At 43.6% G+C, this 27,856-nt stretch overlaps 1 protein-coding gene across 1 annotated transcript in view; it reads left to right on the top strand.

Annotated features, from left to right (window-relative positions):
* The window catches only part of COL11A1 (collagen type XI alpha 1 chain), a 301,659-nt gene that overhangs the window by 208,396 nt on the left and 65,407 nt on the right, over window positions 1-27,856 (top strand). Inside the window, exons 36-43 of the mRNA XM_069737373.1 lie at window positions 5,257-5,310; window positions 5,998-6,051; window positions 13,416-13,469; window positions 13,951-14,058; window positions 14,396-14,485; window positions 14,842-14,895; window positions 17,156-17,263; window positions 20,142-20,249. Of these exons, the coding sequence (XP_069593474.1) occupies window positions 5,257-5,310; window positions 5,998-6,051; window positions 13,416-13,469; window positions 13,951-14,058; window positions 14,396-14,485; window positions 14,842-14,895; window positions 17,156-17,263; window positions 20,142-20,249 (630 nt within the window). The remainder of the gene's footprint in view (window positions 1-5,256; window positions 5,311-5,997; window positions 6,052-13,415; window positions 13,470-13,950; window positions 14,059-14,395; window positions 14,486-14,841; window positions 14,896-17,155; window positions 17,264-20,141; window positions 20,250-27,856) is intronic.

Genomic DNA, 27,856 nt, shown 5'->3' with positions numbered 1-27,856 from the left:
ATCGGCGACGCAACGCACAACGCACGCAAAAACGCACCAAAACGCACGCAAAAACGCCGCGTTTTGCGACGCATGCGTCGTTTTTTGCCAAAATTTGGACGCAAGAAAAATGCAACTTGTTGCGTTTTCTTGGTCCGACGCTTGCGGCAAAAAAGACGCATGCGTCGCACAACGCAACAAACAAAAACGCATGCGTCCCCCATGTTAAATATAGGGGCGCATGACGCATGCGTCGCCGCTGCGCCGCCCGACGCAAACCCGACGCAAACTAGCATAACGCTAGTGTGAACGTAGCCTTAGCTATCCTTCCAGATTTTGCAAGGGCCAATACTGCCTCAAGAAAAACAGTTTCACACCTCTGTTCAGTAGTAATGGGTCCCTTACATAAGACAGCACTGCCAAATGAGATTTGTACATAAATCAGGTTTATTGTACTCACAAACTAAGGATATAAAATAAGCAAGTAAATTCACATGATAGACCAGTTTCCTGCTTTAGCTTGGGTTTCGCTGGTTAGCTTCTTCTAGGGCAACTTTAGAAGTTGAATCCCAGAGTATAAAACATCAAATTCAATTCTGCTACATTTGATTTTCTTCAACCCTGTTGAAATAAAACAGTGTACACACTTGCAGCAGCACTGGGAATATAGCGGCTAGAAAGCCAAATGAGATTTTAAGACGCCTATGACTTTAGTATAAATTTCCAGGGTTTCCTATCTAAAACCAATTGTGCTTTTCCTTTGTTGGCCTTTTTATTTTTCTTCCGTTACTTCTGTTAAGCGTTGAATATTGAACCTGCACTAATGTATTTATGTCACAGGATGCAGTTGCTTTTCCCTTATCGAGACAGAATGCTTTGTAATGTGTTGTAGTTTCTTGTGTCACGGAACAGTTTATCTGCGGCTTCACAACAGTCCTCATTAAAATGCAGAATATTGTAATTATCTGCATAGTGTTCAGTGACACACTGGGAAGCAGCAACTTCCTGCAGGAGCCTGATGTTAATACTGAGAAGCAGCTGAAAATAGGCGTTCTCTGTGAAAAGAGGAAATAAGCTTTTACTCTTCCAGCAATTTTGTCATATCGATGAGAGTTTCGAAGAAAAAACAAGTCACGAATCACAAATGAGTCACGAATGAGATTAGCAGAAAAACAAGCCCCTTGCTTATCTCTAGGTCCATTGTGACTTTTAAGTCTTGACCGAGGTTTGACACATTACTACAGATAATGAAGATCTAGCTAGGTTTTTCTTCACCTGGTACCTGGTAAAGACTAAAGGCACCCCATCCATGACCGTTCGGCTGACAGCTATCTCCCCAACTCTTCCCAAAACACATTTCTTTGTTCTCTGTAAGAGCCACAATCAGACATCTTTAACAGTGATTCATCTCTGTGTAGAGTAAAGGATTCTTCTTTGAAATTTCGACATGCTGAGCCTTCTCTCCACCGACACATGGCATCGGGGAGCCCGAAATCCCGACAATGAATATGGGGACCTTAGGCTTATTGACCTAGTCACATATCTAAATATTCCAGCCAAGGCAAAGTTGACGGTAACCATAATTGGACCATATGCACCTTCCTCCCATCTGTGACTTTTGGATTAACTATATTTAATTGGCCTCAATAGTTTAATACCAAAGGTTCACTATGACGTTGACAACACAGTAGGAGGAATTTACTAAGACTAGTAATGTTTTGATACAGTCCCCCAAAATGTGTTTTGCTGTTGTTACTTTGGCTTCTGTCCTAAGTCATATTGCAAGACTCGTTATAGGGTCGATATTGACTTGTAGGATTACTACTTCCAATAGGTGACAGTAGAGGTCAAGTCCTCTTCTTCTCTGAAGAGACAATTTCCATATGGAATCTGCCAGAGTAGCATGCAAGTGTTTAAGTTTCCTCAAACTGGCATGCCAGTCCTGGCATGTCACTCTCCACAAGGAGAAACCTTACCCCTTAGATCACAGTCTTCATGCAAGTGCCATGTAGATTTTTCCAAATCAGCACAAAGTAAAAAAGGAGCAGATACTGCTTCTTTTTTCCAAGGAGTATCTAAAACATGAGAAGTTGCAGGTTCATTGGGAATTTGCCCCACTTTTCCCTTCCCTAGTTTTGACACAGTGGGGAGCGACCATCAAAACTAGTTCTTGGAGAAAATAGAGGTTGTTCATGGAAAACAGATAGGATTGTGTTTACATTTCCTTTAAAGTACAAGAAGCTAAAATCTGATCCTTTTCCTATAATTTGATAACTACCTCTGACTAAATGACAATTGGGCAAATATGATACAACTGAAAGTTGCAAGCCATCATTGATGATTATGTGACACTAGATGGTGACCCAATTCTAGCGCATCGGGTATTCTAGAATATGCATGTCCAAGTAGTATATTGCCCAGCCACGTAGTATATTGCCCAGCCACGTAGTATATTGCCCAACCACGTAGTATATTGCCCAGCCACGTAGTATATTGTCCAGCCACATAGTATATTGCCCAGCCACGTAGTATATTGCATAGTATATTGCCCAGTCACATAGTATATTGCCCAGCCACGTAGTATATTGCCCAGCCACATAGTATATTGCCCAGCCACGTAGTATATTGCCCAGCCACGTAGTATATTGCCCAGCCACGTAGTATATTGCCCAGCCACGTAGTATATTGCCCAGCCACGTAGTATATTGCATAGTATATTGCCCAGCCACATATTATATTGCCCAGCTACATAGTATATTGCCCAGCCACATAGTATATTGCCCAGTCACGTAGTATACAGCACAGAGCCACGTAGTATACAGCCCAGACACGTAGTATATTGGCCAGTCACACAGTATGCACCATATCCCTGTTAAAAAAAATAATTAAAATAAAAAATAGTTACATACTCACCTTACGGAGCCCCCGGATCGAAGTGGCCGGTTACCGATGCTCCTCGCGCCCTCTGGTCTGAAGAGTACATTGCGGTCTCGCGAGATGATGACATAGCGGTCTGGTGAGACCGCATGTCATCATCTCGCGAGACCGCATTGCATGGAGTGGTCACCGGGGCGTCGCGAATAGCGGGAAAGGCCTGTTCCTGATCTGATGGACGGTGAGTATATAACTATTTTTTATTTTTTTATTTTTAACATTAGATCTTTTTACTATTCATGCTGCATTGGCAGCATGAATAGTAAAAAGTTGGTCACACAGGGTTAATAGCAGCGTTAACCGAGTGCGTTACACTGCGGTCAATGCTCCCATTAATGCTCTGTGAGCGCTGACCGGAGGGGAGTACGGAGCGGGCACTGACTGCGGGGAGGAAGAAGCGGCCATTTTTCCGCCGGACTGTGGCCGTCGCTGATTGGTCGCGGCAGCCATGACAGGCAGCTGGCGAGACCAATCAGCGACTTGGATTCCATGACAGACAGAGGCCGCGCCCAATGAATATCCATGACAGACAGATGGAAGTGACCCTTAGACAATTATATAGTAGATTATACTACATCAAATTGTTTTCAACAGATTATTAGCATAAGAGACTTTGAAGCTGAAGTAGCACAGAAATGTTTAACAATCACATCCATTACTGAAGTCTTGAAAAATAAAAAAATTCATCTTCATTATCAAAACTGTTTAAAAAAATCCTTGTTGGCCATAGCAGCCAATTACAGAGCAGCTTTTATTTATCTGTTATTTAAAAAAAAATGCAGTTCTAATTGGCTGCTATTGCTATTGAATTATTTGTTAACCTTCAGTGCAAGATGAAGGATTATTCCTATGTTCCCATACAGGTAAAATTGCAACATTCCTTTAAAAACCATACCTGTCATTAAAAATCCTCTTTACTTTCAAGAATGGGGGGATTTGCAACTTTTTTGTTCATGGCTACGTTGTTGAGAACTAGCAGCAGTGGCTGAACATGTGCAGTGCTTACAAGCTCTTTCCTATAGAGTTTGTAAGCACTAATTGCTCTTGTTGTGGCCATCGTCAGTGACTCTGCTCTTCTGCTGCTTCTTGCAGCAGCCTCGAAGAGCATAAAATCCAAGTCTGTGGTGCAGCAATGTTGCTGGTCCACACTGTCAATCAATCAGGAGCACACCGCCTCCCAACAACAAACGTCAGGAGGCTGGGGAGCAGTGCGCTCCTGCTGAAAACCATGAGATATTCCCTTTAATACAATTCTATAGGGACAGTCACATTAAGCTGACCTCTAGTCACTTCATGAAAAATAAAAATGATCTCTTATTCATAACTGGATGGGTAGGGAACAGGGACGAGCATATCATTGGCGCAATGTGTGCAGCCGCACATGGGACCAAAAGGTAAGGGGGCCACTTTCACCTGCAATCAAGGTGACACAAAGAGGGGCCCATACACTGTTCTTGCACAGGGGTCCTCTTCTGCCTGTTTCTGCCACTGGTAGGGAATATCTGTCTCTAATTGCTGGCCACAACTATTTAGGGTTATATAACCACTGTGTCTGTTCTCCTATACAAAGTCCAACCCATTTGGCTGTTTCCAGTGTTCTGGTCCCTGGAGTTTACAGATATTCCCGAAGAGTAATAATAAATACTGTAAAAAGCCCAAGAGATTCCAGGAGTCCACACAACTCATCATTAAACCAAACAGCTAGTTACTAGTTAGAAAGGAGAAAAGTAGACCGTTTATGGAATGAATAATATTACAAGGAAATAAAACATGCTTTTTCAATTAACCATCTACCTAAGCCGTATTGCGGACGGCCTCTTATTAACTATCGAACACCTCGGCCAGGAGTTGACGCCAAAATCATTTGCCCTTCCATGTTCCGCGCTGCAGGTCAGCACCCGCTGTTCGGAGAATTAATGGTCAGATAAGAGGACAAGGTGACGCAGTTTACCCTTATTCCCTGCGGACATACTTCTGGATCATTAGCATAGCTGACCCGCACTTTGATCTGTAATGTGTATGTAAGATGTATTTCTGCTATTTCTTGGACTTTTTCTGATCCTTGCTGCGGATCATGGAGTGCAGAGATCTAATCGAGCGCCGTTCTTGGAATGTGCCGTGTTCCCGTCTGTTTCACTGCGATACACATTATTGCTGTTTGATCTTTCATTTACTCTAATTACTCCAGTGTCAAGGGCATCATTTACTTCAGTGGTTAGAGGGAAATGTTAACCATAGTATCATTTCCTTTCTTGATACATTCATTATTTGCAATTTTACTAACTTGTTGAATGACTTTTGCAATACGTTTAAATGAACTCCTTTTTTTTCCATTGCACATAGGGACCTCAAGGACCACAGGGCCCAGTGGGATTCCCAGGACCAAAGGGCCCCCCTGTAAGTTTGTGAAGCTTCTACAGATTTATAGGATACTTTATATACTATGCCAGCACTCAAAAGGGTATTTGACAAATGTGATAGCTCATGGCCCTTAAATTTGGCCACACAGAGTCACTTACTCCTAGTATGGGCAGTGAGAGGTCTTCTTCTGGCTGCAGTTACAAAAAACTGGCTATGTGGATGGCCAAGTGATCCGATGTGGAGTCAACTGTCTAACGTTACTAAGACAGAATTAGTTTGATAGTGTGGCACATCCATGTTTTGTTCTAATAATGTTCCTTGGGGCAGAAGCAGATGAGCATATTTTTGATCCGAGAAAACATGGGATCACAACGGGACCAATATTAGGCTATGGGGCCATGCCGAGTTTGATCTGAAATTCGGATCGCACTTGACCATGCAAGTCAACGAATGCATGGAAAAAAATCTGACTGCACTCGGATTCTCCACCTTCTCATCCAAGAGAATCAGATCACACTGTGCCGACACTTGATCAGTCTAATCAGAGTGTCATTTGCATAGTCGTCCCGATTCTCTCGGCTCAGGGAATCTACGGCGTCTGCACCTGCCTTAGTGAGAGAGTTCCTAGGAACACTGGATCAGATCCCAACAATCATGCAATGTAGACAAGCCGATGATCACGATTAGTAAAATACTAATAGGCTTATATTTGATATTTTGAAGGGTCCTCCTGGAAAGGATGGGCTGCCCGGCCACCCTGGACAACGTGGTGAAACTGTAAGTATGCCAGTCTTTCTCTTCCTGGGCAGCTGTTCCACAGCCAGTTTACCCTCTGGACGTTACTTTCTCTAAACACTTCTGGCCCGGTAGGAGAAGACACTTCCTAGCTTACACTGAACGTGTGTTCTCGTACCTGGCTGGACCTGTTTATGGCAAGTAGCAAACATTGACATACAGAGGTGTGGCTGTCAACAACTGTACATATCCATGGATATAACTACATAATTATGTACTCAGCTAGTTGGACTAGTTTACTGTGTCTACGCTATGGGTCATGTGAGCTGCCTAACAAGCTGAGTGTACAATTCTACCGTTGTTGAGTTTGAAGGGTCAGTAAAGTGGAGATTAGACCACTAAGATGATGCCTTACGGCTTGTAAATACCTATTGCATGTCTCCATTGAAAACTTCGGCTTTGTTAGATGGTGGGAAGTAATGTTAGAAAACCAACCGCTCACTAACAGTCATCTGGATGGAGCTTAAGTGGCGTCCTCACTAGTGATGAGCGAGTGTACTCGTTACTCGAGATTTCCGAGCATGCTTGGGTGATCTCCGAGTATTTTGGGCATGCTCGTAGATTATGTTTGAGTTCCAGCAGCTGCATGATTTGCAGCTGCTAGACAACCTGAATACATGTGTGGATTCCCTAACAAACAGGCAATCCCTGCATATATTCAGGCTGTCTAGCAGCCGAAAATCATGCAGCTGCGGCGACACAAACTAAATCTCCGAGCACACCCAAAATATTCTGAGATCACCCAAGCATGCTCGGAAATCTCAAGTAACGAGCACACTCGCTCATCACTACTCACTGCTAGCATTGTCAGCCTGGATTGATTGTCTTCCTCACCTGAATTTACATGCTATCTCTGCTGAGCAGGATAAAGTGGGCATGCTAGAATGAATAGTCACCACTGCAACTCCACAAAAAAGCTCTTGGTGAACGGTCTATGGAGGTTTTTATAACTTCACTTTCTCCCTCCTGGTAAAACTAGCATTTTCCACAGGGACACAACTACAAATGTATTTACAAGTCGTATTATATTAACTAAGCACTTTCCCTTTAAAGTGAATCTATTGCAGGTTTTTGCTATGTAATCTGACAGCAGCATGATGTAGGGACAGAGACCCTGATTCCAGTGATGTGTCACAGTTTTTTCTGATGCAGATCTAGCAGAGGTCAGTTGTTGACTTGTGTATAAGCTGCCCACACCACAGCTTTGTGCACATTGTATAGTGACAGAGCTGCCATTCATTGCTGGGAGTGTGGTTGGACTAGGATGCACAAGACTTGGTGTCCTTTATTGATAATCTCCTGCTGATATACCACTGATTGTTTGTAAACAGCAAAACACAGCTCAGTAAGTGACACATCCCTGCAATCAGGGTCTCTGCTGCTAAATGATGGCGCTCTCAGATTACATAGCAAAAAACTGCTGACAGATTCCCTTCAACTATAACAAATGTTCAGTAAACTAGGCACATGTATAAAAAATATTACTGAGTAACAAAAGTTTCATTTTTTTTAGAATTTTGTCTAGAATGGAAAGTTATAAAACTTTGCAAATCCCTTTTTTATTGGATGTGTTTGCATTCCTGTAAAAAAAAAAAATTCCCAAATTCCTGTTTTTCCAAAGTCTGCCATTAGCTGCATTGATGTAAGAACATAGTTGTTTGGAGTACAGATGCTGGCAGTGATAGGGTTAGCGCCTGTCTCCTCCGTTGAGTGTTGAGGTTATTAGAAGGATGTACTGCAGCAGGCTTGGCAGACCCCCATTACCCCCTATAGTATTCTGTAATAGGAACATTGCATTTACTTCCTCAACCATCCTTTTATCGTTATGCCCCATTCCCCAGTGATACAATACATACATGGTGCTTGTGGAAGAAATGCTATTATAGTATACAAGGGACAATGATGTACTGTTTATTGATACACATAAAAGGGGTTGTCTGGGACTTTTATACTGATGGCCTATCCTTATGATAGCTCATCAATATCTGATTAGCGGGTGTGTGACACTCAACACCGCTGATGATCGACATGTCTTGTTGCTTGTGATGACCAGATGTGCTAAGTTGTGGAGCTGCACAGCACAGCTCTGCAATCAAAATAGTTACTGCTGCCGTACTGCAGATCCACCCCCTAATCAAATCAATGGGGGCGGATGTGCAATACCTGGCCGCGGCCACTATGCAGCAGACGGAGCTGTGCCATGTAGGTCCACAACTCAGCACATCCAGCACCGGGAACAGCTGATCAGATGCCGATGACCTATCCTGAGGATAGGCCGTCAATATAAAAGTGCCGGACAAACCCTTTAAGGATTTAACGTAGATGCAATTATTTTACAGGAATTAAGACAAATTCCCTAATAAACCGATTGGCAATTTCATAACTCTCCACGCTGGACAAAATTATAAAAAAATGAAAGTTTAGTTACTCTCTTAGGAAATGTTACCCAACTTTCTGCCATAGAGTTACATGGTTAGTAGTGAACAATAAAATCTGTAACCCTTCACTGTTTAGGAAAAACATGGAGTGGATAAGGCCTAATTTAGTCTTTGTATATCAGGTGTAAAGTCTTTTTTTTGTAAATGATACAATTACAAATCTGATTATAGACTCCATTGTAACATGTCCATATAGCTGCCGACATTAGGTCATTACCAGACGTCCACAGCTAGACTACCCGCCTCAGCTATTAAACCTGCTGCAGAAGTTTCTGTATAGTTGCTTTATAAGTTTGGCACATTGCAATAACTCTCATTGTGACAACCGTAATTACATTTCACTAACCATTTGCTTCCCCTTCCTCAATATGTCGCCTGTGCTGCTTTAAACATATAGTTGCCTTGCAGGTGCACATATGGATCCTCGCTAGTAGCTTCACACGAATGCGTAATCATCACGATTTTCATCAGCATTTAAATCCTTTAGAGAAGCCATCATCATCATACACTTCTATTTCACAACCCTCCATAGTCTATTATTATTATACGGTATATGAAGAGTTTTCATTCCAAAACTGGACACCATTTTAAATAAAGAAATAACGGCTGAAAACTCCAAACAATTAAGATTAGAGTTGAGCAAATTTTACAATATTCGATTTGGATTACGATCGGCGGCAAATATTGGTTTTGCAATATTCGCCGAACATAACCGAACGCCATTGGAGTGAATGGGAGTGGAACTGAGCGAATATGTTCGGAATCCATCGTTAAACATAAATTCGGCACAAGTAGGGGAACAATACGACTCGAATATGGCAAAATTTGGATTGGGCAACCGTTTCCGAACATATTTGCTCGTCTCTAATTAAGTTATTCTCCAATTTTTAAAACGCTGCTGAAGGTATTTATAAGCTTTTATAAATGTTTTTTTACATTATGTACATTATATATGAAATAAAGATGTGGCATTTGATGATGGTTTCTAGGTAAGGACAATCATTAAGGGCTAACTCCTTACCTGAAAATTCACGTGAGACTTTAATACGTAGAGGCATTTATTTTGAGGGCTTGTTTGACATTTTCTTCAATTTGGAGAACTGTTGATTACTAGAAATTGCCTTCAATTTTACAACCTATTCGTTGACATTGTTTTATTAGAAGAGCATAGTCACTGGTAAATTAATAGTGATTAGTTCTTGGATCCTCCTTAATATCTTATCTTCTCGGATTCATTTTTAAGAATCAGAGAATTGAGAATCTCCTTCCATTTTAAGATTGAGAATCTCCTTCCATTATGTGTCTGCAGCTCCAATGAAGACAAACGTGTCTCTATGGTTACAAACTGCAACAGATGTTTCCATGGATACACATAGGCATTGAATCTGTAGACATATGTTGTTTTATGCTTTATTTTAGATATATTGGAGTAATATAAACAAATGAGTTTAAAGACAACATACTAGAGATGGTCACAAGATATGAGGACCCATGTCCAGCTCCAGGGACGAACATACCATTGATGCAACCTGTGAAGCCACACACAGGGGCTCAAGAGGTATGGGGACCTATTTCTACCTCCAAAACGGGTGGAATTGTGCATTATGATGAATAATTGGACTGAAAAGGGTCCATATTGTGTTCTTGCACCAGGCCTTCTTCTGTCTGTGTCCGCCACTGTACCCATGTCGGTAGTCCATGGCTGCCTGACCAGAGCCCTGCCAGCCACATCCTACCTACCAGATTCCTTTGCTGCTCATCTGATGGTATCTCACTGGGCTTAGAAATTAGAAGGGGTGTCGGCAGGGAGGAGGAGGTTGGGAAGAGCTCTGGTCTGGTGGCCACAGACTACCAAAGTGGTCACTGGACCAGGGTGTATGAATCTTTTTGATCATCTCTTGAACATACCAATAAATATGTTCCAAAAATATCAATGAGAGTTTCAGTCAACACTGAATTTTGTGAATGAGTTAAGCCTTACTTCATATCTACCGCAAAAATATAACATAACCCAAGACAAATAAGGCGTAGATATTGCTAGAAAAACATTTTTTTTAAAAAGTTTACTATAAGCTATTTGATTAGATAACATTTACTTAATGAAAAAAAAATTACCATCTGTCTTTATTGTGTTAACTTAGTTGTAATTGTTTTCCCCGTTTTCTAAATAATTTTAATGATAGTCATTATACCGCTGTGCACCTGATTATAGAGCTGCAGAGCTGTTAGCACATATTTGCTGCACTGCTGGAGATACAGCATTCATTTTACAGCAGAAATTCAGGGTGTCTTTCCTAGCTAATAAATATTCCTTCCAACTCGATAACTAGCCTCTTGGTGAGGTTAAACCAGTAATTTTCTCCCCAGTGATTATTTGATGCCCATCAGCTCAAGGTTGGATATAATTACAGTATTACATACACACAGAAGACCAGAAATGTCAAGTGCCGATGTCTCTCCAAGTGAGAAATAATAACTAAATACAAAGATACACAGCTCCAGCTAGACAATGGAGTATCATAATAACCTTGCAAAGATTTTCTTTTTTGACAAGTGTTGATAAAATCCATGTTAAAGGTGGGAGAATACTGACTCCTAAAGAAAATAATATTTCTGTTTCTTTTGGGTATTGTGAGTTAGTGCAAAAAAACCTAAAATAACGAGAACAGACAAATCCTGGGGAGTATATAAAAATCATGGGGCCCCATAACACAAGTCCTAATTGGGCTCTCCTGCAAAAGAGAATAAAAATAATATTCAGAGGGGTCACAGAAGACAATGTCTCACAACTTTGCTGCCCTTACAAAGTAATGTACCTCCTATTGAAACACCTTAGTGTTCCCACACAATAAGGTTCCCTTTTCATTGCCCCCATAAAGTATGATGCCAACAAAAGTGCCCCACAAACACAGTAGGATACCCCCACAGTGAATTCTTCTGCAGTACCCTTCCCACGCACGTATTACTCTTAGTACCACCCGCAAAGTATGGTGAACTCGACTATGATGCCCCAACTATTACCCTAAAACAGCCCTCCACACAATATGATGGCCCTCAACAGCCCTCCATATAGTATAATGGCCCCCACGTCCCTCCTCACAATATAGTAGCCACAACACAGCCCTCCTGACATTATGATGGCCTTCAAACACCCCTCAATATAGTATAATGGCCCCGACATCACTCCTCACAATATAGTAGCCACAACACAGCCCACCTCACATTATGATAGCCTTTAAACAGCTCTCCATTATAATACAATGGCCACCACGACCCTCCTCACAATATAGTATCCACAACACAGGCCTCCTCACATTATGATGGCCTTCAAACAGCCCTCCATATAGTATAATGGCCCCCAAATCCCTCCTCACAACACAGTAGCCACAACACAGCCCACCTCACATTATGATGGCCTTCAAACAGCTCTCCATATAATACAATGGCCACCCAAACCCTCCTCACAATATAGTATCCACAACACAGGCCTCCTCACATTATGATGGCCTTCAAACAGCTCTCCATATAATACAATGGCCCCGACACCCCTCCTCACAGTCTAGTAGCCACAACACAGCCCTCCACACAATATGATGGCCCTCAACAGCCCTCCATATAGTATAATGGCCCCCACATCTCTCCTCACAATATAGTAGCCACAACACAGCCCTCCTCACATTATGATGGCCTTCAAACAGCCCTCCATATAGTATAATGGCCCCCACATCGCTCCTCACAGTAGAGTTGCCACAACACAGCCCTCCTCACATTATGATGGCCTTCAAACAGCTCACCATATAGTATAATGGCCCCAACACCCCTCCTCACAGTCTAGTAGCCAGAACACAACCGTTCTCACAGTATGATGGTCCCAACATAACCCTCTAAACTTTATAATGGCCCCCACTAGCCCTCAAAACAGTATAATCCAGGATGCTGGTACAGTGGAAAGTGTGATTTATGAGCCCTATAGCGGCTACTTGGTCTGCTGCTATTGGCAGTATGCCAGTGACAAAATCTCATGGCAGTCATTCAGCATTAGGGGCCTCCCGATTGCTCCACTGACAGATACCTCGTTTTAGTGGAATCAGGCTTGCAAAATACTTGATCTTTTGTTTTCCAAATTGTTGCAATCAAGTAGATATTGATAGGTGGAGACAAGAGTATTAGAAGTGTGATCTAAAAAGTGGAAAATAACAGCCAATTACATTATTTGCTTCCTCTTGCTTTTTCATTACCTCACTGGATATATTGCATCTGTTACAATCGCCAGACAAAGAAATGATTCTGCAATGTGTTTCTTATTATTATGGCCTTTATTAACATACCGGATTTGATTGCTTCCTAACAAGTAGCTGTGCATTCATCACACAGATTATCATGCAATTCATGACATTGTCATCACCCATGCCAATAACTCTTATTTCTAGGCAGATTAAATGCTTTTTATTTTATTCTTTTTAACCATCTCATATCGAAGCTGCACTATGTACCATGCTGAAAGAGATCATATAGCTTGGCACGAGCTAGATGCTTCAGCTTGCTAGTACGTGTCCTAACTGTGTTGGAGTCTTGGTAAGTAGACATGTAAGGTCATTGATGCTTTAATGCGTATAAAGATTTCTGCCTGTTCCAAAATACAATTGAAATATTAATTTTAAAAAGTTTATTCTACTTCTGACCACAAATTAAAAGTACGTCAGTTAAGACGATCTAGTATCCAATTAGTATTTTGTGTCCATTTCAATCACTAATGCCTACGGACATTTCCTGGGAAATTAGCTTTCTTTTGATGTTAGTTGGGGGTTACCTTGTGTGGTGTTACTTAGACTTTTTTCTATAGCATTTTGGCTGTAGAAATTCTTCTAATTTGTAAAATTTGTCTGAACCGCAATATTCATTTTGTAGGGTTTCCAAGGCAAAACTGGTCCCCCAGGTCCAGGAGGCGTTGTAGGTCCACAGGTCAGTATAAAAAATCTTCACCAAACGATGTTTTGCACAATTGTCTCTCTTGTCTTCACTCAATATCTCACTACTACTTCTTCACCCTCCCTGCCCAGTATTCTAATGTGTTTGACATATTTAACATCCAGTTTAGGTCAATTTTATTTTCTTCAGGAGAAAAAAATACAAATTGACTATGGAAAACACATTCGTACTTTTGTAAGAGCAAAGCATGCTCTGTACATCTATGCTGTAGTTCCGTTTGAACCTAAAATCAATACAAAACAATCTCTCCGCCATCTATTTCATGCTACCCAATCATACAGCTTTCCCCTTTTTTGTAAACACCATTAATAAGCTGAAATAGATGGTAGAAATTATGTATTTTTTGTATTAAAGTCTACAGTTAGTGGACTGAGAAAACTAGAGGCTCATTATCCTCATTTTGGTACACTTTAATAACAATCACTGTTTTGCAATTACACCGTTTTTTATCTAGGGTCCAACCGGAGAGACTGGTCCTATTGGAGAGAGAGGCCACCCTGGACCTCCTGGTCCACCAGGAGAACAAGGCTTACCCGGAGCAGCTGGTAAAGAGGGTGCAAAGGTGAGTTTACTACTCAAAGTAATGAGTGTGTCACACAGAAACTTGTGTGACATGATGAGTGATAAGTGGATTAGTTGGACTGTTTATTGAAGCAGGCCATATTTCTAAAATTCATGGCAAAACCGCAATAAAACCTTTGACTCTCAACAAATAATATTAAACCTCAGTGGATGAGGTACTGCCAAGATGGCAGTTATGGTAAAAGCACAAATCCAATCAAGTTTGGTAATATGCATAGATAACGGCATCATATAAAATGTTTTAATTGTTCTTCAGAATGATTGTAATACATACAATGAATGTCATTCGATCACAATTATTTTTGTTTCCAACTCAGGGAGACCCAGGTCCTGCAGGAGTTTCTGGTAAAGATGGTCCTCCAGGTTTACGTGGATTCTCCGGAGAGAGAGGACTTCCGGGAGCTTCGGTAAGACTTAATCTCATAAAGGGAATCTAAAACCTTTATATTCATAAATGTATAGAAAACAACTTTGCCAAAACATTTAGAAACCATAGACAACTATTCTATTCATAGTCTTCAAGTAGACTAGACATGCTGCACCAAATAATAGAGCAACGGAAAATGAAATATGTTTAATAAAATGTTAGAACCATGATTAGCCTTTTTTCTGTCTAGCCAGAGGTTTTTTCAGACACTTTGATAACTTAAGTCTAAAAAATGGCCGATTGGTTACATTTACCCCTATCTGCCTAACCATACTGCTAGACCCATACTCATACACGAGTAAAGCATGATTTATGTTTATTCTTACTGTACTTTAGGGTGCCGCAGGCTTGAAAGGAGGAGAAGGCCCACAGGGTCCACCTGGTCCAATCGTAAGTAGTCATATTCTTTATTATTCCTTCCACGTCTTAAATGAACACACTAGGAACTTAATCTGTAATTTCACTTGTACTTCTACATTTAGAAATAGTAGAATTGGTTCATTGGGATCAAGAACGGCAGGGTATTAAAGCAAGTAGAAAATCAATCAGAATTTATAAAGATTTATTCATCGTCACATATTCATAAAGCTAATGTTTTTTTTTTTTTAGATTTGTAGCAGAGAAAAATATATGAAATTAAAATATCCCTAAAGAATCCATGATGTATTAAGTATGATTAAGTAATGCTTTGCATATAGAGTTTTATAAAATCTAGCCTAATTTAATGGTCTGTTCACTGCCTAATGCGTCAGTTCTCATCTACTTTGCTAGCTGATACATCTGTATTTATTATGCTTGCAAATATCTGGATCATGACTGCTAGAGATGAGCTGATCGATCCGAGAAAAATCGATTTTGAGTTGGATTTCCAGTTTCCAACAAATTTAAACACTTTGCGATTCAATTTTTGAAGACTGGCAAAAAGAAAAAAAACTCCCAACGCACACAGTCCTGAAGAGTCAGAGAGCGAGCTAATGAACTCAGGCACAACCACATGGTCTTCCCCATAATGTCCTGCACATGATGGTCTAGAAGAGGGAGGAACTATTCCAGCCAATATAAAAGAGGATGGCCCGCCAAGAAGCAGCGTTTTAGGACATTACAGACTAGACATAGGAGGTCAGAATGAACAGCTCATTAGACAAACAGATAGAAAAAGGCTAAGGCTAGGTTCATATTTGTGTTTGTGTGCACAGCGTATCATCTGCATACGCAAATGCATGCAAACGCATGTGTATGCAGTGTTTTTTATCCGCATCAGCTAACGCATAAAGCCAACAAAAATGCTGCGTGTGCATGCGTTTGTATGCATTTTTTGCCTGTGTTTGCATTTTTTTATGCGCATGCGTTTGATGTTTCAAAGAGGGCGTGTCTCAATGGGTGTGTTCCGGGACATGCACAGTCCGAAGTACGCAAGCTCATCGAACGCATGTGTACGCAAGGACATGCGTACGCATGCGTTCCTATAGACAGTAATGCGTTTTTTAACGCACTCAGCATGCGCATGCCTGCACATATTTGACAGATTTTTCACGCCTCCAAAAACACATTTTGTGTTTACCGGATGCCACCGCACACCGCGAAATGTCGCGTGCATATGTTGAATATACTGTATGTACGCATGACGCATGAATATGTATGCGGATCAAACGCTGCACGCACAGACGCAAATGTGAAACCAGCCTAAAATTGCTTTTTGTTCACATTTTCATTGTGCTTCATAAATAATGCTGAAGAACATTGAAAACTTGAGTGGAAGTCAGCCTTTAAATAATAATCCAAGAATTCAAGAAAAGGAGGTGCTGTACCTGCATAACTATTTAATTGTGAATTCGTTGATCTGTGATCTACAGCAGTAACAGTACTTTTTTGATCTTCACTGCAGTTGCAAATCAGGATGGCAGTTTAACACCATGTATCCTAATTTTACTCATAAAGTAGAATCCTGAAACCTAGGCTTGTGTGTCACAGGCAGGGTAGCTATAATTTCATTTAGGTATTTATTTTTTACGTAGAAATCACAAATGCTTGCTCTTGGGACAGGAAGCTAACAACCATTTTTGACCTCTTATAATTTTGTAATGTACCAGGGGTGTAATTTAAAAAATATATATTTTATATCACGGATGCATGGTAACTTTCTTGATAAGTACTTTAATAGACCAATCAACAACACCCCCCTCCCACACTCTGACCATACTACACGCTATAGCCCTATTTCAATTTGCTGGTAAGAATTAGCATCATATAATTTTGAGTTACGTTGTATATTTGTTTAAATAGGCGATAACTTAAAAAAAAAGTAATAATAATTAAGCACCAGCAAGGCAGGCATCTGCCCCCCAAAAGGGATACATTTTGGATTGTTTGATACTACTTTGTGGCTATGTGTATTTAAATAGCCTGTTATTTACCATTGGATATCATCCATTTTTTCTCTCGCCAGATAGGTTGAGGTCTCTTGGACATTAACAGATGAGTTCAAAAGGGTTGCAATACAGTTCTCGGAGGCCTCTGAGTGTTAGGCATCTGTCCTCAAGGCAATTAGAGGGTTTGCAGTATTGCAATTTGTGGTGAATTTAAACAGTTTTAATCATCTCTACTGTTAGTTCATATAAATTATGTATATTTATTCTTGTATTGTCTTTAGGGTTCAGCTGGAGAAAGAGGAGCAGCCGGCACTGCTGGACCCATTGGTCTTCCAGGTAGACCTGGTCCTCAGGGCCCACCAGGTCCAGCAGGAGAAAAGGGAGCTCCTGTAAGTATTATGCTGTTTGTGAACATCATGTGTGACACAATAGCAAAAAACTGACTATATGTAGCGCCATTACTTTTTAGCAATATATCTGCCATCCTACATGCGCTAAGACTGACAATCTGCAATCTGATGTTTGATGAAGGCCACAAAAGATGACAGAAACGTCACATGTAACATCCTTTTTTTAAATAATTCCTTCCAATTCGCATTGATAATTGAGTACACAGTTCTTTCTACTGGTTCCCACTCGAGAACCAGAACCTTCTCTCCAGAGTGCCAGGTTCTATTCTCATCATGTGACAGTAATTCCATGTAAATTAAAAGTAATATCATAAAAAGAATAACGTCACATTAAACTATGCAAAAAGACAAAGATCCGTAAGTAACAATCGGCACAGGTAGGAGGTAGTGAAATTATTTCTGAAAGCAAATATGAAAGAGTTAACAAAACAGCTATTTATTCTGAGGCAATGTTTGCCTAGTTTAGATAAAAGTGCAATTAATTCTCCTACATGATTAAGACTTTTAAGATGTGTCTGAAAGCGCAGAAGCCAATTTATTTAGCACAGATTCGTCCTCTGTACTGATGCTGTTAGAGTCTCATCTCTAGGCGACCTTTTTCTGTGTCTCAGCTTCTGGGGTCTTGCAGTTATTAGGTTCTCTAATCCAAGCAATTCTGGAAAGACTTTATGAAGCCTCTAGGCACAAACAGTGACTTTATAATTATTCCAAAGGGTAGCAAAAGGGAATTGTTAGAGTAAATATTCTCCATGAAAGTCCAAGTTTTAAGGCTATGGAAAACGTAATAAGAATTAGTGAATCCAGCATGCACTATGACATTGTCACTAGTGTGAATGTACTGTGGCATGTGAGATAAGAAACTTAGAAGGGTATTCTCAAGTTTCCTCTACAGCAGGTCACAGCTATGTTTCCTTACTGCCTAGTTTCTAGAAGGGTAGGCTTTCATTCTTGAGTGACAACTCCGGTGAATAGTAGAACTGTAGTATTAGTAGAACTATAAAGCTCAGCACATGTTCTGATAGGGCACATTCAGCTATCAGTGGTTTGTGTTGAGTCTACCGTGGAATCCTTGTATTTAGTCATAGAGACAACAGGGCATTTGAACAATCACACAGCTTGGGATAGTGAGAGTAGGGAGACATGATAAGGAGATCTGCTGTGAAAGCTGCTGGCTTGTAATTTATAACGGCATCTCTTCAGAAGATGAGGGGGAGAGGAAGGATGGGGAGGGAGGTGAGCTGCTACTGCTATATATAGGGGCTGGAGACTGCTGTCTGGGATGTTAAGAGTCAACCCCTCTCCTCGATTGCAACTTCTGCACATTCTCAGCCAGGCCCTAGAGCCCGGGCTCCATACTCTGTACACTATAAAAAATATAATCTCTCACTGCAGAAGAATGACAGCAGATTGGAAAAGCAAGTCAATTACAAACGTGTCTGTTTTCATGTTTAATTAAAGCAATTTAAGAACTTGAGAATACTCCTTTGATTGTGAGTCAGTGATTGCCTGATAAGAATTTCTGTAAAGCTAAATAATCAAAATAAAATACAAATAGCTTTAGCAGCAGAAACGAGATCAATAAATTTTGGTCCATGCACATGGCGATTTTATACTGTCTTACCTGCATGGTGGCACAATGAGACAGTGTGCCACTGCATATTGTATCTGGAAGACACCATAGCCAGCCATAAAAACAAGGCGTCTAAAGAAGAATACCATGTAGTATTCATGCATTGGAACATACCATCATTTCTTTCCCATTGAGTCACAAAAACCCAAAGATTAACCATGTGCTGTTAAAGGCACCACCCCTGAGCAATATATCAAAAGGAGACTATCTCTGTGATATGGCATACCCCATACAATAGTTTTTTTTATGGGTTCAACAACACTTTTGCACATTTGGAATCATTTTGCCCACACACATAGAGTATTGGCTCGGAGCTGTCCATCCTCTATGTATTACCACAGATCTGTAATATTACCATGTGCATGGATCGTTAGTGAAGACATTATCAGAATTAAGTTTGCACATACAGTTTAAACTCTCACACATAAAAGATAAAAAACAAGAAATAGTTATTTAGAACAAATAGTATATTAAGTCCAGTAATTCTCCTGATTAATAGCGTGATATGTGGATGGTAGCTCCCATGATTCTGCTCTTTACCATTGTCTACACTCCGCCTTGGCTAAACACTGACCTCTACTCCCACGGTCTGCGTATATCCACTGTATGCAGTGCTGGGCTGACACATTCATTCAATCTTTACAGCTTCTTCACACTAATATGCATGATGTGACATATAAGGATAGTATTTTACGAAAACTGATGACACACAGATTATGAGGATTACTATTTGGATTTATCATAATGATGGATGTTTCCCGTTGACAAGAAAATGAACCATCCTTTCAGCCCCTAATGTATTACATCGAGATGAGCGTCGCCTAAATAGCTGTATACATGGAGAATATTTGCACTAACCAGTAAGAATAAACAAATCGAGATGCTTTTTAGACTCTACAAGGCGCATTCTGACTAATAGAAAAATAGTGCCCAAATCGAAAGCTAAGATTAAGTAAAATCTTATTAGAAGAGGTTTGATAGATAACTTATCGTACGATTACTCTAGCGCAATATACACTATCTCGGGGCATATTGAGTAATATAGTAATTAAGGGTCAATGCTTTCAGATTGACAGTTTTATTATCAACAGGTAAGATGTGCTGAAAACATTGAGCAGCCTGAATTTCTATACCCGCATTACCGTACAGCCTAAAACATTCTGTATAACTTTCTAGTATATAGTCAGTTTGTTAAAGGCTTCTCTTTTCTCAATTATCCTATTATAGGGAGAAAAGGGACCTCAAGGACCTGCTGGCCGAGATGGAGTACAAGGACCGGTAGGACTTCCAGGCCCTGCTGGCCCACAAGGATCACCTGGTGAAGACGGTGACAAGGTATTAACCTTAGACTGTGGACTAAGTCATATTTTCAGACTTCCCTGATTTCCAAGATCTATTTAGTATATTTTCTATAGGGTAGAATTATTAGTGTATTGTCTTAGCTTTAGAAGGCTTAAAAGTAGACTAAAGCCCCATTTCATCAAGACTGTCGTGAGTAACTTGTGCCAAAGTCATTAAGACGGGTGCTCCTCTTAATGAATTTGGCACTTCTTTCAATTGTCATGTGCCAGTGTATACATTTCTGTGATAATTTATGTACAGCCTGGCCTCGCCCCACTGAGCTCCGTCCACTTTTCAAAATTAGTCAAAAATGGCTGGAATCTGAGTGAAGTGCGCCAACAGGTGCAAAATGTATTACTTTGACATTTGCTGGGTGATCAGTTTGGAATTTCTTCAGACACTTTTGTCAAATATTGTGCCGACTTTTGTTTGAATTACATAAAGGGGTTGTCCCACAAGCAAGTACATTTTAATTAGTAGACTTGGAATAAAGTAATTTCCATAATTGGATGTCCCTGTGCTGAGATAATCTTATAAATGTGCCCTGCTGTGTACTGGGTAATGGCCGTGTCTGACCGTACAGGGACATGATCTGAGCATACTACAGCTCCTGGGCAGGGGGGAAGGTAAGAGTATACAGACAGGACAGCACAGGATCACAGCTGATTCTTTTGGGATTAAAACATTTTCCTACCTGTTTTTTTAGTAATATTATACTCAAAAAAGAATCAGCTGTGATCCTGTGCTGTCCTGTCTGTATCTTCTATTCCTTCCCCCTGCCCAGGAGCTGTGGTATGATCAGACCATGTTCCTGTACAGTCAGACACGGCCATTACACAGTACACAGCAGGGGACATTTATAAGATTATCTCAGCACAGGAACATTTTTATTAAACACATCCAATTGTGGAAATTATTATTATTCCAAAATCTATTGATTAAAATGTTGATTAACCCCTTTCTGACCTCGGACGGGATAGTACGTCCGAGGTCAGAAGCCCCGCTTTGATGCAGGGCTCCGCGGTGAGCCCGCATCAAAGCTGGGACATGTCAGCTGTTTTGAACAGCTGACATGTGCCCGTAATAGGCGCGGGCAGAATCGCGATCTGCCCGCACCTATTAACTAGCTAAATGCCGCTGTCAAACGCAGACAGCGGCATTTAACTACCGCATCCGGCCGGAAATGACGTCATCGCCGACCCCCATCACATGATCGGGGGTCGGCGATGCGTCTCCATTGTAACCATAGAGGTCCTTGAGACCTCTATGGTTACTGATCGCCGGTGGCTGTGAGCGCCACCCTGTGGTCGGCGCTCACAGCACACCTCTATTTCTGCTACATAGCAGCGATCAGCAGATCGCTGCTATGTAGCAGAGGCGATCGCGTTGTGCCTGCTTCTAGCCTCCCATGGAGGCTATTGAAGCATGGCAAAAGTAAAAAAAAAAAGTTGAAAAAAATGTTAAAAAAATAAAAATATAAAAGTTTAAATCACCCCCCTTTCGCCCCAATCAAAATAAATCAATAAAAAAATATAAAATCTACGCATATTTGATATCGCCGCGCTCAGAATCGCCCGATCTATCAACTAAAAAAAGCATTAACCTGATCACTAAACAGTGTAGTGGGAAAAAAATTCAAAACGCCAGAATTACGTTTTTTTGGTCGCCGCGACATTGCATTAAAATGCAATAACGGGTGATCAAAAGAACATATCTGCACCGAAATGCTATCATTAAAAACATCATCTCGGCCCGCAAAAAATAAGCCCTCAACCGACCCCAGATCACGAAAAATGGAGACACTACGGGTATCGGAACATGGAGCAATTTTTTTTTTTTTTAGCAAAGTTTGGAATTTTTGTTCACCACTTAGATAAAAAATAACCTAGTCATGTTAGGTGTCTATGAACTCGTACTGACCTGGATAATCATAATGGCAGGTCAGTTTTAGCATTTAGTGAACCTAGGAAAAAAGCCAAACAAAAAACAAGTGTGGGATTGCACTTTTTTGCAATTTCACCGCACTTGGAATTTTTTTCCCGTTTTCTAGTACACGACACGCTAAAACCAATGATGTCGTTCAAAAGTACAGCTCATCCCGCAAAAAATAAGCCCTCACATGGCCAAATTGACGGAAAAATAAAAAAGTTATGGCTCTGGGAAAGAGGGGAGTGAAAAACGAACACGGAAAAACGAAAAATCCCAAGGTCATGAAGGGGTTAAAAGTTAACTTTTGTTAAGTCCAAGTGTTATAAGATATCAACTTATACGGGGAGAAGAAGTCCAGGCCCCAAGTGAAAAAGTATTTGATGTACAGAATAATTATAGTATAGTACTTGTGGTACTTTATGGACAATATTGTGTGTTAAGACAGCCATAGCCAGCTTCATAACGGTGTCACAATATACTTAAAGGGGTTGTCTGTTTAGGGTTCAAGTCTGCAGACAGTGACTGCAGACTTATGACTCCTCACATCACGTGCAGTGCGCAATGTGAGGAGTCACAGTTATGCGACTACAAGTATGCAATTTGCATACTTCTGGCCTCATTCTGACTAGACATGTCCAACGTCGATCAATACACTTGCACTGAGCAAAGCCACCCCCATCTAGTCGGTATGTGACCGCATGTATGCATATCGCTCCTGGCGCTGGCAGTGGAGAGTCATCACATCGCACAGTGCACATGATGTGAGGATTCACAAGTCTGCGGTCAGATAGAGTGACTGCAGACTTGTAATCTAAGGCCGGACAACTCCTTCAAGCAGCCAGATAACAATCAGCAGTAAATTGTGGATTTTATATTCTAATTCATTCCTGGAAGGATGCATTTAGTCAGTTATATACATCACTATCAAATCCCACTGATTTGCCCTCTGGGTGACCAAAGACAATATCATTGAAGCAGGCAAGCACTATGTGATACCATTATATGTGCGACATTATGATATACCAGATGGTGGCCCGATTCTAACGCATTGGGTATTCTAGAATATGTAGGTATGTATATAGCAGCCACATAGTATATAGCACAGGCCACGTAGTATATAGGAGTACTACGTGACCTGCGGTATATACCATGTGGCTGCTATATACATACATACATATTGTAGAATACCCGATGCGTTAATATAGGCCACGCAGTAAATAACACAGCCCACGTAGTATATAACACAGCTCACACAGTATATAGCAGCCACGCAGTATATAACAGCCCACGAAGTATGTAACACTGGCCACGTAATATATAGCACAGCCCACATAGTATCTAACAGTGGCCACGTAGTATATAGCACGCAGTATAGAACACAGCCACGAAGTATATAACACTGCTCACATAGTATATAGCAGCCATGTAGTATATAACGACGCAGCCCACGCAGTATAGAACACAGCCCACATAGTATCTAACACTGGCCAGGCAGTATATAGCAGCTACGCAGTATCTAACACTGCCCACATAGTATTTAGCAGTGTGGGCACCATATCCCTGTTAAAAAAATAATTAAAATAAAAAATAGTTATATACTCACCCGCCAGGATCCAGCGTAGATCCAGCAAACCTCTGGCGATGCGCGCGCGGCTGCCGCTATCTTGCGTTCCCAGGATGCATTGTGAAATTACCCAGATCACTTAGCGGTCTCGTGAGACCGCTAAGTCTTCTGGGTAATTTCGCAATGCATCTCTGGGACTGGAAGCTGGCGGCAGGCGCGAGCACATCATCGGACTATCGAAGGTGAGAATAGCAGGTTTTTAGTTTTTTTATTATTTTTAACATTAGATCTTTTTACTATTGATGCTGCATAGGCAGCATCAATAGTAAAAACTTGGTCACACAGAGTTAATAGCGGCGGTAACAGAGTGAGTTACCCGCGGAATAACGTGGTCCGTTACCGCTGGCATTAACCCTGTATGAGCGGTGACTGGAGGGGATTATGGTGCAGGCGCTGACTGCGGGGCGTATGGAGCGGGTGCCAGGCACTGAGCGGGTGCCAGGCACTAACTGCGGGGAGTATGGAGCGGGCGCCAGGCACTGAGTGGGTGCCAGGCACTAACTGCGGGGAGTATGGAGCGGGCGCCATGCACTGACTCCGGGGAGTATGGAGCGGGCATCGGGCACTGACTGCGGGGCGTATGGAGCGGGTGCCAGGCACTGAGTGGGTGCCAGGCACTAACTGCGGGGAGTATGGAGCGGGCGCCATGCACTGACTCCGGGGAGTATGGAGCGGGCATCGGGCACTGACTGCGGGGAGTATGGAGCGGGCGCCGGGCACTGACTGTGGGGAGTATGGAGCGGGCGCCAGGCACTGACTGCGGGGAGTATGGAGCGGGCATCGGGCATTGACTGCGGGGAGTATGGAGCGGGCGCCGGGCACTGACTGCAGGGAGTATGGAGCAGGCGCCGGGCACTGACTGCGGGGAGTATGGAGCGGGCGCCGGGCACTGACTGCGGGGAGTATGGAGCGGGCGCCAGGCACTGACTGCGGGGAGTATGGAGCGGGCGCTAGGCACTGACTGCGGGGAGTATGGAGCGGGCGCCAGGCACTGACTGCGGGGAGTATGGAGCGGGCATCTGGCATTGACTGCGGGGAGTATGGAGCGGGCACTGGGCACTGACTGCGGGAAGTATGGAGCGGGCGTCGGGCACTGATTGCGCGGGAGTATGGAGCGGGGGACGGACACTGACTTCGGGGAAAATGGAGCAGGCGTCGGGCACTGACTTCGGGGAAAATGGAGCGGACGTCGGGCACTGACTGCGGGGAGTATGGAGCGGGCGCCGGGCACTGACTGCGGGGAGTATGGAGCGGGCGCCGGGCACTGACTGCGGGGAGTATGGAGCGGGTGTCGGGCACTGACTGCAGGGAAAATGGAGCGGGCCCCCGGGCACTGACTGTGGGGACTATGGAGCGGGCACTGGGCACTGACTGCGGGGAGTATGGAGCGGGCACCGGGCACTGACTGTGGAGAGTATGGAGCGGGCGCCGGGCACTGACTGCGGGGAGTATGGAGCAGGCGCCGGGCACTGACTGCGGGGAGTATGGAGTGGGCACTGGGCACTGACTGCGGGAAGTATGGAGCGGGCGTCGGGCACTGACTGCGCGGGAGTATGGGGCGGGCATCGGGCACTGACTTCGGGGAAAATGGAGCGGGCGTCTGGCACTGACTGCGGGGAGTATGGAGCGGGCGCCAGGCACTGACTGCGGGGAGTATGGAGCGGGTGTCGGGCACTGACTGCGGGGAAAATGGGGCACTAACTGCGGGGAGTATGGAGCGGGCACTGGGCACTGACTGCGGGGAGTATGGAGCGGGCTCCGGGCACTGACTGTAGAGAGTATGGAGCGGGTGCCAGGCACTGACTGCGGGGAGTATGGAGCGGGCTCCGGGCACTGACTGTAGAGAGTATGGAGCGGGTGCCAGGCACTGACTGCGGGGAGTATGGAGCGGGCGCCAGGCACTGACTGCGGGGAGTATGGAGCGGGTGTCGGGCACTGACTGCGGGGAAAATGGGGCACTAACTGCGGGGAGTATGGAGCGGGCACTGGGCACTGACTGCGGGGAGTATGGAGCGGGCTCCGGGCACTGACTGTAGAGAGTATGGAGCGGGTGCCAGGCACTGACTGCGGGGAGTATGGAGCGGGCGCCGGGCACTGACTGCAAGGAGTATGGAGCGTGCGCCGGGCACTGACTGCGGGGAGTATGGAGCGGGTGTCGGGCACTGACTGTGGGGAGTATGGAGCGGGCACCGGGCACTGACTGCGGGGGGAATAGAGCGGGCGCCGGGCACTGACTGCGGGGACTATGGAGCGGGCGTCGGGCACTGACTGCGAGGAGTGTGGAGTGGGTGTCGGGCACTGACTGTGGGGAAAATGGAGTGGGCACCGGGCACTGACTGCGGGGAGTATGGAGCGGGTGCCGGGCACTGACTGCGGGGAGTATGGAGCGGGCGCCGGGCACTGACTGCGAGGAGTATGGAACGGGCACCGGGCACTGACTGCGGGGAGTATAGAGCGGGCGACGGGCACTGACTGTGGGGAATATGGAGCGGGCATCGGGCACTGACTGCGGGGAGTATGGAGCGGGCGCCGGGCACTGACTGCGGCGAGTATGGAGCGGGGGCGTCGGGCACTGACTGCGGGGAGTATGGAGCGGGCATCGGGCACTGACTGCGGGGAGTATGGAGCAGGTGTCGGGCACTGACTGCGGAGAGTATGGAGCAGGTGTCGGGCACTGACTGCGGGGAGTATGGAGCGGGCGCCGGGCACTGACTGTGGCGAGTATGGAGCGGGGGCGTCGGGCACTGACTGCGGGGAGTATGGAGTGGGCATCGGGCACTGACTGCGGGGAGTATGGAGCAGGTGTCGGGCACTGACTGCGGAGAGTATGGAGCAGGTGTCGGGCACTGACTGCGGGGAGTATGGAGCGGGCGCCGGGCACTGACTGCGGCGAGTATGGAGCGGGGGTGTCGGGCACAGACTGCGGGGAGTATGGAGTGGGCATCGGGCACTGACTGCGGGGAGTATGGAGCAGGTGTCGGGCACTGACTGCGGGGAGTATGGAGCAGGTGTCGGGCACTGACTGCGGGGAGTATGGAGCGGGGCGCCGGGCACTGACTGCGGGGAGTATGGAGCGGGCACCGGGCACTGACTGCGGGGCGTATGGAGCGGGCGCCGGGCACTGACTACGGGAGAGCAGGGAGGGAGTAATTGGACTGTGGCCATCGCTGATTGGTCGCGGCAGCCATGACAGGCAGCTGGCGAGACCAATTAGCGACTTACATTTCCATGACAGACAGAGGCCGCAACCAATGAATATCCGTGCCAGACAGAAAGAAAGACAGAAGGACAGACGTATATAGTAGATGTTCTACAATCATTTTCTTTATTTTTACTCATTTAAAATAAACATACAAATTTAAGACAGTAGCATATTAATATAATTAAGCTTAATATGTCCGCACAAACTAAGTGTTGACAGGTGTTCAGTGCTCCTTTTGTTTGGTTGAGTAATTTAGTGCATCGGTCATCCTATATATTTTAGATCCATTTCTGCTAAAGTTGAGCGGATATGTTCGGAATCTGTCACCTGACACCTAATTTGCCACATTCTTACCATATTGGTACCTTAATCGTGCCGAATTTATGTTTGACGATCGATTCCGAACATGTTTGTTCATTTCTACTCCCATTGACTCCAACTTCTCCATTCTGTCAGTCTGTGAAATTTGCACCGCACTCAGATGTCATCCGAGTGCAGTCTGATGTTTTCCACAGAATCGTAGACTTGCATGGCTGAGTGGGATCTGAATATCGGATACAAATTGTGCATGCTGTCACTTTTTTTTCCCGGACAGACTGTTCTAGGGAAAAATCGAACATTTGCACGGCCCCATAGAATAACATTGGTCGCAGTGCGATCCAGTTTTTGTTCTGATCACACTTGGACCAAAAATACTGTCATCTGCATGAGCCATTAGGCATACATATCGCATCCAAATGGTCCAGTAGGCCTGCAGCTAGAGACCAATGACCTCCTAAATGCACTGTCTAAGCCATCTGATTTGTAGCCATACCCCGGCTCATAAAATGTACTTTTATATAGTAG

Source organism: Ranitomeya imitator, chromosome 8, assembly GCF_032444005.1.
Source record: "Ranitomeya imitator isolate aRanImi1 chromosome 8, aRanImi1.pri, whole genome shotgun sequence".
NCBI lineage: Eukaryota > Metazoa > Chordata > Amphibia > Anura > Dendrobatidae > Ranitomeya > Ranitomeya imitator.
Note: the sequence above shows the minus strand (reverse complement) of the source record. Positions and strands in the feature narration are given on the sequence as shown.